General features: G+C 39.2%; 1 protein-coding gene across 1 annotated transcript; it reads left to right on the top strand.

The window, feature by feature from the left end:
* The first annotated feature begins 8,894 nt into the window (after window positions 1–8,894).
* LOC104121453 (uncharacterized) lies at window positions 8,895–9,296 on the top strand. The gene has a single exon (XM_009633457.1). The coding sequence runs from the start codon at window positions 8,895–8,897 to the stop codon at window positions 9,294–9,296; it is 402 nt and encodes a 133-aa protein (XP_009631752.1).
* Window positions 9,297–11,830: the final 2,534 nt, after the last annotated feature.

The raw sequence follows: 11,830 nt of genomic DNA, 5'->3' as shown, positions 1-11,830 counted from the left end.
GTATACAATTTTACTTGTTAATTTTCGGCAACTATATGACTATACTAATATTACATAACACACATGCATATAGAGAAAAATAAAAAAATAGTGTACCATATATTAATATATTAAAGTATTTCAAGATATTATACTATATTACTATTATTAAAAAAAATCAAATAGTGTACCAATTAAATACAGCTAATACAATCAAAAAAGAATTCAACTAGCATATGATACCAATATAATATATAGCTATACTAATATGGTATATAGTTGTACGGGGCCGTTCCCACAACTGCATATAACTATAAAAACTATTACATAATACACAAAATCTATGTCCATAGGTACAAGAAAATCTAACACAACAAAAGATGATCATATAAATCATTTCAGAATAGAATTCACTTCAAAATGCAGCTCAAACAATTAAAAAATATTCCAACTACCATATGATACCAATATGACATATAATTATACCAATAGGGTATACAATTCTACCAATTAATTCCAGGCAACTATATATGACTATACTTGTCACGACCCAAAATCCGTTAAAGGTCGTGATGGTGCCGGACTCCACTGTCAGGCAAGCCAACACTAATTAGTTAATTAAATTCTCATTTTAATATTAATTTCCTTCAATTTAACTAGTAACAAATGAACTTTAAGAATAATAATAATGTTTTCCAATTTCAATACTAAATATCCCATAATCATTCTAGAACCCAGTGTCACAAGTGCATGAGCATCAACTAGGAAGATAAAATAAAATGCAACACTTGTCTAGAATACAAATTAAACAAGGAAAATACATAAGTAACTCTGAAGGGGACTCTTCTGGCTGTGGATCATAGATGGAAATGCAGCTCACCTAAGTCTCTGCATTTACCACACGTCTGCGCCCGCAAGACTGCTAGACATATATGCACCTGTACAAAAATATGCAGCAAGTGTAGTATGAGCACGTAAATCAATATGTACCCAGTAAGTATCCCGCCTAACCTCGAAGAAGTGGTGACGAGGGGTCGGCTCCAACACTTACAATGGGCTATAAATAAATTTTCAGTGATATAGTTTAAACATGGTTTATATAAAACTGCTGTAAGCTCAATATTTTGAAGTAAATAAACAATTCCTTTATAATTAAGAAATCTCCAAAATTTATTTTCTCATCATTTAACAATTTATATCAGGCCAAAGAGGCAATATCATTTATTATAAATTCCAAAGCAATCAATTCAATCGTCGTGCGGCCCGATCCAACATAATATTAAATTGTGCACTGCCGGAGGGTTGAACGGTGCGAACCATAGATGCATCTATTTAATCTGCCGAGGCGTTCGGCCCATTCTACAAAAGATAAACACATTCAAACAACAAAATCAAAGATTTACTTAGGTTTGATGTTCAAAGAAATATCAATTCTCATTAACGGTCTAGTGACCCATCCGAAACCCATGTAGGTGATGTTTAACCTTTTGAAATTCCTTTATCAAGTTCCATAAACGGTTAAATTAACAAGTAGGATGCAAGCATCGCAAATATAATGTGATTCGGGTCCTAGACTACCCAGACATAAGCATAATAGTAGCTACGCACGGACTCTCGTCACCTCGTACGTACGTAGCCCCCACAAATAGAAGCACATATTGAATTATTTCACCTATGGGGTAAATTTTCTCTTATAAGGTTAGAAAGGAGACTTACCTCGCTCCGAAATTCCGTACCCGGCTCCAAAGCCTCTTTACTCCTCAAACCGATGCATAATGCTTCAAAACTAGTCAAATAAATGTGCAAACCCATAAATATATACTCTAATACTTATTATAATTCAATTTGCAACAATTTCAATCTTCGCTCGAAAAGTCGATAAAATCACTCTCGGGCCCACGTGCCCGGATTCCGAAAATTTTCGAAGATAAACATTTCCCATAGCATTACGAACTCAAATATCTAATTTATTCTCAATCCTATGGCCAAATTCGAGGTCAAAATCCAAAAATACTAATTTCTAGGTTTTTTTTCAAAATCCCAAATTTTTACTAATTTCCATGAATTTTCACGCCTAAATTCGTATATAAACCAAGTATTTAACTTGCAATAGGTAGGAATCACTTACCTTGACATAGATTATGAAGACGGAGCTCCAAAATCGCTCCTAGGTCGTCTCCCATGGAGGAAATGAGATGAAATGAGCCAAACCCATTTTTGCAAACTTATACACTACCCAGGTGACCCTTCTTCGCGTTCGCGATGAACAAAATTCTCAAAAGCCATTTTCAAATTCTTCTCAGACAGCCTCCAGTATAATAGTCATAACGTTTTATACAAAACTCCAAATCACAAATGATTTGACTTTATGAAAACTAGATATTAAGGGTTATAACTTTCATATGTTGATCTTCTCCCAATTCATTGTAGATTGCGAGATATAAGCTTCCAAAGTCAGCCCTGTGCAGCAGAGATTTCCAAACACTTCCCGGACAGTTTGTAGTGTAGCTACCATAACTTTCTGTACGCAATTCCAAATGATAAATGGTTTACCTTTTTGAAAACGAGACACCAAGGGCTACAACTTTCATATTTAGATCATCTCTAGATTCGTTATAAATTATGAGATATAAGCTTCCGAAGTCAGACGACGGACAACAAAAAGTCCTTCTTTGCGAACGCGAAGAACAAAGTCCCAGCAGCAAAATCCTTCTTTGCGAATGCCTAAGGCTCCTCGCGAACGCGAAGAACAACACCAGAACCAACAACCAGCGGCATCAAAACACCCAAACTTGGTCCGAAACCACCCTGAAGCACATCCAAGGCCCCCGGGACCCGTCCAATCGTACCAACTAGTCCCAATACATAACACGAACCTGCTCGAGGCCTCAAATCATATCAAACAACATCAAAACCACGAATCGCACACCAATTCAAGCTTTATGAACTTTAGAACTTCAAACTTCTACATATGACACTGAAACCTATCAAATCAAATTCGATTGACCTCGAATTTCGCACACAAGTCATAATTGACATTATGAATCTACCCCAACTCCTGAAATCGGAGACCCCGATATCAAAAAGTTTACTCCCAATCAAACTTCTTAAAATCCTTTAAATTTCTAACTTTCGCCAAATGACTCTGAAATTACCTACGGACCTCCAAATTAACATCCAGATGCGCTACTAAGATCAGAATCACCATACGGAGCTATTCCCAGACTCGGAATCCCAAACGGACATTGATAACATTGAAATGCATTTCAACTCAAATTTAAGAAATCCTTCTAAAATGCCAACTTCCATAATAGGTGCTGAAACGTTCCCGGGGCATCCAAAACTCGATACGGACATACGCCCAAGTCCAAAATCATCATACGAACCTGTTGGAACCTTCAAATCCTGATTCCGAGATCGTTTACTCAAAAGTCAAAGTTTGGTCAACTCTTTCAACTTAAAGCTTTCAAATTTAGAATTTTTTTTCCAAACCGACTCTGAACTTCCCGAAATTTAATTCGGACCACACGTACAAGTCATAAAACCTGAAGTGAAGCTAAAAGGCCTCGAACTACCATACGATGTGCCATGGCTCAAAACGACCGGTTGGGTCATTACATTCTCTCCCACTTAAACATACGTTCGACCTCGAACGTGCTAAGAACTGTTTCGGAGTTGTCCAAAATCACTGTTTAACACCTCGTGCACGTACCTGTGCCACCACAACTCAGTTGAGCACATTAGCTCGAGCCAGACTAAAAACTCTCCCTATAACCTTAGTCAATAAGCTTTAGAAAAAAATCGAGTTCCCACTTCTGAATTCCTTTACAAGACCTGACTCTAACATACGAACATTGTACCAATCACCATGTACTGTACCAAAACATGATTGTGCACTTGTGTTTAAATCACCCCATGTACTACAAAAGTCGGTTGCCCATGATAACATCCTCCGAGAAAAATAGCTTTAAATTTTCACGAATCTGTAGCCCATAATACACCCCATAACACATATAAGCCCTTCTCCAATACTTAAAATATCGCCACTCCGAAAGAGATTCGTAGAAACTCATAACCACTTGCCGAATTAACAAATCATGGAGTCTCTCCTCCTGATAAGGACCATTACCTCATTCTGAATTGGATGGTGATATTTGTTGTTTAATATACCTTATATAAATTCGATTGCACTGATTTCAGGTCCAATAGTCTCGTCTCGCCCAATATAAGCTACACAGGCAATAAGCCGCCTCAAATACTAACCAAGATCTCGTATGACGCCAACAATGTGCCAACAAGCTACAAACTCGAATGCGATAGATAAGGAAAAATGAACTCTGGAAAGAACTACTCAACCTGCGTAACTAATTTAACAATTGAATAGATATCATGAATCTTTCTCAGCAAATGAGGGACAAAACACACATGAATAGGTATAGGGAACTGCGCTCAACGTCACACTATTGCGGCGTGCCACCCAATTAACCTATGATACCCGTGGAGGCGTGCCACCATATCGACACTTAATAATCTAAGGAAAACACACCTCGAACCATAACGCTTATACTCACGAAAGGCCCAAATATCAACCACAAGCACGCTAAGTGCATAATACAAATCCTGGGGAGACAAATAGCGCCATACACTGCGAAACTCAAGCACAACTAAGGTACAATAAATGTCCTGTATCTTGAGAGCCTTTCTACTCTCACAACACCACAATTTACATGGGATCTCAATACGAGTGCGAATAATCAAACCCCCTCATAACCCACATGGCACAATAGAGACTACACGGAAAGGCCGACAAGAGAAATATCATCCAAGGCTCGAAGACCCCTCCGAAAATAACTCTATGCTGAAATGAACACATCTGGCCTGATATAGAGCCTATATTCATATTTAGATCCATCCACGGACCTCAAGCCGATTCAGATCGTACCGCACTGGGCTAATAACACTTCAAGGACCCACGATGACCTACTCACAACACATAAGAACAACTGTCAATCCGGAACAAACTTCCACAGTCCACAACCAAATGAACCGAGCACCCTTCAGGCATAAATTCTCACATTAGCGATAGTACCATAATCTCCATACTTGGTTTTCCATCCTTAATCAATTTAGTGACTACATGTCACACTTATACCATCTTCCCGTGGGATATGCTCTCACGACCTTCCGCGCCAGGTAATAAGTCTGCACATCTATACCACCGGCCACAGTAATGTTGTAAAGCGAATCATGAACCCGCAAATAAATACACAAAGCCTCTTACACATGACACCAATCTTAGGTGACGCTGAAGATGATACCATCTTGCTTTAAACCTCTAAAACTTTTCCTGCTCATCCGAGCTTGTGACATTCTTGTCAACACCGAACCGTAACCTCGATCCTCAACTTCCAATTCCCATGCTACCCGCTGCACTTAATCATGCCAATACACAATAGCACAAGACTTTTTTTTCCAGGTTCATAACTCCTGAACCACTAATAGAATAAACACTACATTATATAGGAGCCTTTCACTTAACTCATTTTAGGAGAACTATTGCAATACGCGACCGAATCCTCATATTCGCAAAAAATACAATCCCAAGTAGTGGTCTAAACCACCATGTCCCTTATGGGATCCATCTACATATAACAGGCCATAATAACCGAATACCTCTAAATAAATTAAATTACGGCGGTCGTCAAGCCTAGCACGTACTTCCACAACCACCGGCATAACTTAACACGCTGAAGGAACTGATCATCGCCACCATTATGCCAATTCAACCATTGCTAACTGATCTAACTTCTTCTAATTTACTCTAGGCTTTCCTTAGAAATAACATTAGCTCCATTCAAATTATATCGAACTCAATCCGCGCTTGCCCCGAGTGACTCCATTTCACGATCCCACATTGCTTCAAAACCCACGAACCATCGCATACCCTCCTTATGTGCATATTCGCATCTTCAACTGGTACACCCATGCTAATAATTCCTTTACATAAGCTCGATACTTGACCATACTACGGACTCAAATCTTTAGGCACCGCACTTTAACTTGAATCCACTGGGACCATTATTGAGAGTCACTCAATCTGACTTGTTCCCAAATATGATCAAATTCCAAGGCCCTGCTAGCATATGGACACTTTTTCAAAGAAACATTCGACTGACTCACTTTTCCTGTACATTATATCTACACGAAGCATAAAATCTGAGTCTTCCCAAAGCCTGAACATGAATTGATAAGGCCAAATATAGCACACATTTATCAATTTCTCTGCTCGAATTACCCCCGATGTTCCCTTTTTTATTAGGTACTAATAATCCACCAATGCCCCAATAACCAAAAGTTTCACAAGCCAATAACACGCGATCCAATCGTAGACGGTGGGGCTCCCCCACTTAGCTTTAAGATACCATTACATAATATAGAGCCCACAACGATTCCTCCTTTTCATTTACCATGACCCCGCACCGTTAACCGCCAAATTTCTTGAAGTCTTTCGTTAAATCCCTTCATGAACATTCTGAATCATCAACCATGATCTCATATCCGACCTCTTTCCACGACGTTGTATAGGTTGGTTCCTTCCTCATTAACATCAACTGAGAGTTCGAAAATATCATCAAAACTCCAGTCATATCATAACTGAAATATTAGCCAAATCTCACACCCTTCTTCATTCCAAGCAAACTCCTTTCTGTCATATTCACTCTTTCTCAGTGTAGTAGCCAATATTCCAAATTAGTCAGTGGACCTAGTCACTGTCCACCATGAATCCCAAATCACTCTAAACTTTCCTCAAGGCATGTAACTATCCTACCACAGAACACATATGATACTATGCCACTCTCCCACTTTGGTCGATCCCTATCCTTTATGCAAATACTCAACTTCTGCTCCTCACACTTGGCCTTCTAGGAACCTAGCCACAACAAGACACCTCCTACATGACCTTCCTCATCCTTCACTACCCAGTTCTTGCCTAAACTCAAAATCTATGTCTGTAGAACTTGAACCGATAGATCGCTACCAACTTTAAACCTCTCCGAAGATCATCCTTTTTGAGCCATCAACACTGAGAACACCGATTCGATCCCGAACCACTGCATACCTCTATTTACGCTGCACACTGCTATCTGACAACCGTCCCTCAAGCTCTATTTCATAACACCCTGCTCCGAAGGCAAAATCAAAGAAGATTATAACACCGGCGAACCGTAATGCATTCAAATAAGGACGACGACGCCGCATCACCATGAAGATTCCACCACGTTCGAAAATACCAAGTCTCGTTACTCCATCAACAAAAATCAGAACATTCATAGTCCAATTGCCTTCCCTTTGCTGGAATTAAATACTGAACCTCTAAATCATGCATTGAGAAAAACCTTCTTTCAATTCATTCGCTGCTTCGATGCAAAGGGAAGCACCCTACCATTACATCTATACTGTGTAATAACAACTCATGAACATCATAGCAATTGGTGCATAGTGTCATGACCCAAAAATTCATTAAAGGTCGTGATGGCGCCGTACACCGCTGTCAAGCAAGCCAACAATACATACTTAGCTTAATTATCCATTTTAGTATTTTTGAAATTAAAATTTCTTCAATAAAATAATAAAGATAGTACTCATAGAGTAAATGATAAATATTTTTAGCAACTACATTTCTAAATAATTTACAACCATTCCCAAAATTCGGTGTCATAAGTGCATGAGCATTTACTAGGGAATTAAAAATAAAATACAGCATCTGTCTAGAATAAAAATTAGACAGGAGTAGGGATCACTTTGAAAGGAATAGACTAGAACTAGGTCTAATCAACTCCTCCTACTAAGTTTACTCCTAGTGATTGGTTAGAAAAAGCATAATAAGACATAGATAATTAAGTACAATGTGTTTGATTCAGCTTTGTGCTTGTATTAAGCTCACACACTTGCTTAGAAAATCTAGCTGATAACTGTGTTGTATGATACTAATATGAAGTGCTGAAGCTTTATTGCAAAAATGAATAAGAAGTTGGTTCTTTGACTCAGGTATGTGCCATACTGTCTTAAGTCATTAGGACTTTATATTCTAAAAATTATTGATTTACTCAAACTTTTTTTTCCATTGGCATCATTTCTAATTGTCTTCTAGTCAAAGAGGTAAGGGCAAATCCTTATGCAATTAGAGACCAATTACTCCTGAAAACCATACAATTAAAGTAACCTTTATAAGAGTCCCGTTAGAACTCAAATTCGGTCACCTTCTCTCTTCTAGTCAAATCAGGAGTAACGCATTTAAAAGGCTCTTATGATCAACTTCTCCAACCTTACTGTTTATCTTAAACCCTAAGCAAGAATCAAAAGCAATTATCAAGAACAAACCCTTTCTTTCTCTTCTTCGAGTCTCTCATCTGATCACCATGCCTAAAGCCAGTTAAACACCCTCTAAAGCTAAATCATCAACCAAGGCTAAAGCAAAAGCCAAAATCTTGAGGCCCAAATCGTAGAAAAATGACAAGCCTTCAAGAGAACCCACACCCATACCTGCTCATTCTCTTTCGATATCATCTACCATACCTACCTCATCCTCCCCTGTTCCTACTTCTCTTGTTCCTATCATTCCCATCTTCACTGTACCCCCTCCTTCAAAAGCAACGACCTCTGCACTTGAGCTTCCTATGAAAAATACCTCTAAGTCAGCAAAGGTCAAAGAAACTTCAAGAAAATATGTCAAGTAAGTGCCTGAGGTTGCTACGCAGGGTGACACTAGAGTCAAGGAATCTGTGATTCAGGGGGAATCAGGTATAGGCACTACTGATCAGGTACCACATCCTACTTCCAAGTTAGATATTTTGGTTTCTACTATAGATATTGCACTCCTAGATACTCTTCCACCTACGAGTGAGAAGTCGCCAATGGAGAAATTTATGGTAGAAGAGCGTACAAGGGATTTGGGAAAGGAGGTAGATACAACGGCTGTGGAGCCTATTGTTGAAGGGGAAGGACATAAAGAACCAGTGCAAAGGGAGGTTTCTGATAGCCTTGATTTTAGTTGGACTGAGGATGAGAAAGATGATGATGGTGAAAAAGAAGAAGAAGCTGTGAACACTCATGAGGAACATGATGCTCAAAACATAGCCAATGAAGAAGAAAAGAGTGAGAATGAGGGAGTATCTAGAGATGATAAAGAGAGTGATACAGAGGATAAGATAGGTGAACAGGCTAATAATTCTCCAGAAGAAGAAAATCATAATGAAGAAGAGGAGGTTTCTGAAAGTGAGGGTGAGGATCAAGAAAAGGTAAGTGAGAGTGAATGAGGTGATGGCGAGAGTGAGGAAGAAGAGGGGAATGTGAGTGAGGAACCTGAAGGTTCCATGACAATTGGAAACACTGTCATAACCCCTTCAGAAGAAATTGGTGAAGAGACAAGGGCTCAAGAACCTGGGTCTTTGCTAACTCCTTTCATTAGAGATAAAGAAGTTAGCAGTGATGAAGATGAAATGCCACTATCTAAGGTAGGGAAGAAGTCCAGAAAAACCATTGTGAAAGCTACAAAGACAGCAGTCTCAACAAGGAAAGAAGTGGTTCCTTCAGCTAGAACTCCCCTCACAAGGGGTAAAATAAAAGTTGTTGATGCAAAATCATGAAGGAGTATAGAAGTGCAAAGAATCCAAAGAAGAAGGTTTCAATTTTGGAACATATTATTGAGGTGGATGGAGAAGATGAATCTGACTCAGACTTGCTAGCAAAGTCTGCCACACCAAAGAAAAAGGGAGCCAAAGTCACCAAACCTGCTACCTCTTCTGCAAGGGCCAGTAGGGGTAAGACAAGAAAGAATATGACAGTTGCAGTTGATCGACTCACAGAGTTCAGGAACAGAAAAGTGCTAAATGGGAAGATGCTTGCGAATACTGATGAGAAGGGAATGGCTCAACCGGTTAAGAAACTTGAGCTACGGGGGTGGAAGCACATATTTGTCAAAGATTTTCCCCCAGTATGTGTTCCTGCAGTGGTAGAGTTCTACACAAATTTCACTTTTGATGGGAAGGTAGTCAAGAATAAAGTAGGGGGCTTCGACATGGAGTTTGATGCTGAGGAACTGGGGTTGCTTCTGAATATCCCTTCATTGATATTTGACAATTATTTGAAGAAGAAGTGGCTAGCCATATACAATAATGTTGACACTGGCATTGTGGTCACCAGGAAGTTCTCCCAAAAGTTTGAACTAGATGCTCCCTAGAAAGTGTACAAGATTGATATGACTCCTTTCACAGGCTACTGTTTCACTTTGTCAACTCCTTTATTCTTTAGAGGTCTGAGAGAAGGCATGCAGCTACTCTGCTAATCATGACTATGATGGAACTGCTTGACACTGGTCGACCTACCAATCTTCCCAGCCTGATGATTGAGCACATGGCAAGAGCTGCATATACTTCCAAACCAAAGCATGTTATGCCATGTGGTTTCATGTTGACTGAGTTATTTTACAAGCTCAACATTGCCTTACCTGAGCTTAAGTTTGGAAACCACAATGATATTTTGGATACTGTTACCCTCAAGCAGTGTGGCTGTGAGGAGATCAAGGCTAGAGGACCCACAGGATCTGCTATTCTTCTGGGTAGCAGTAGGGTTGCAGATCTCAGCAAGCGGTTGGAGTTGGTTGTTGAAGAGAATGCCAAGCTTCGTGATGACAATAATGATCTGAGAAAGGAAACAAAACAGCTCAGGAAAGATCTCATAAGAGACAGGGAGGACCATGCTCAACAGATTGTTACCCTTGTGAAAGCTTTGGCCCCCTCTACTTCTCACCCTTGAACCAGTTCCTTCCTAGTGTTCTTAGTTCTTTTGCTATTCTAGTGATGCCTTATCTTTTGTTCCTTTTATCTTAGACTAAGTAGTTGGAAGTATGATTAGTTTATTTTGTTCTACTGATGAAGACAAGGCCCTGGGCTTCTTTTGGCACTACTTAATATCTCATATTGCTCTGCTTTGATGTTTTGTACTCTATTGGATCATCAACATAGTTTATTTGCCTTTTCTTATGCTTGTGATATTGCATGTTTGGCCTTGAATCTTATATTATCTGTGCTTAATGTCTAACATGTGTTTGTGTTTTTTCGATAATGCCAAAATGGAGAAGATAAGGCTGCAACACCCAAAAATCAATTCCAAGTGGAAACTCTAAATAATAAAATAATCTCTACTTTTGGAGACCTCTTGGCCCCTCTCTCCAGCGTTAAATGTGACTCATCAATCCGAGTAAGCAATCATGAGGTCTTCATGCCTCACATTCTGTTGTCAGTATTGTGAAAATTCGAAATGAGGTGGTGGTTAATATGAGATTAATTGATGATGCTGGAATTAATTATGAACAACTTTTAAGACCAGAGATGTGGTGATGAGCATATATATGATGTGCTTCATGTCCTGATATCATTATGATAATACAGTGCTTGTAATGCTGAGATTGGTTCTATTAATATATACCTTGTGGTATTTTGTTAGCTTGTGGATGTGTTGTTAGGAGTAGTTTTGGTGTTACTCTGGCAGGTGGATATGCCCAATTATAAGGGGGGCTCTGCCGAAATTTCTTAAAAATTTGGGAGTTAGTACAATTTGGAGGATTGAGATTTACAAAGAAAGAGATAAATATGTTATGTGTTTGAGGGCGAATGATCCTAAGCGGGGAAGAATGTCGTATTTTAACCACACCTCTACGCCCACAAGGCCGCTAGACATATCTGTGCCTGCACAATAAAAATGTGCAGCATGAGTACATAAACAATGTATACCCAGTAAGTATCAAGCCTAATGTCGAAGAGGTAGAGACGAGATGGTCGACTTTGACACT

Source organism: Nicotiana tomentosiformis, chromosome 2 (genome assembly GCF_000390325.3).
Source record: "Nicotiana tomentosiformis chromosome 2, ASM39032v3, whole genome shotgun sequence".
Lineage (NCBI taxonomy): Eukaryota > Viridiplantae > Streptophyta > Magnoliopsida > Solanales > Solanaceae > Nicotiana > Nicotiana tomentosiformis.
Note: the sequence above shows the minus strand (reverse complement) of the source record. Positions and strands in the feature narration are given on the sequence as shown.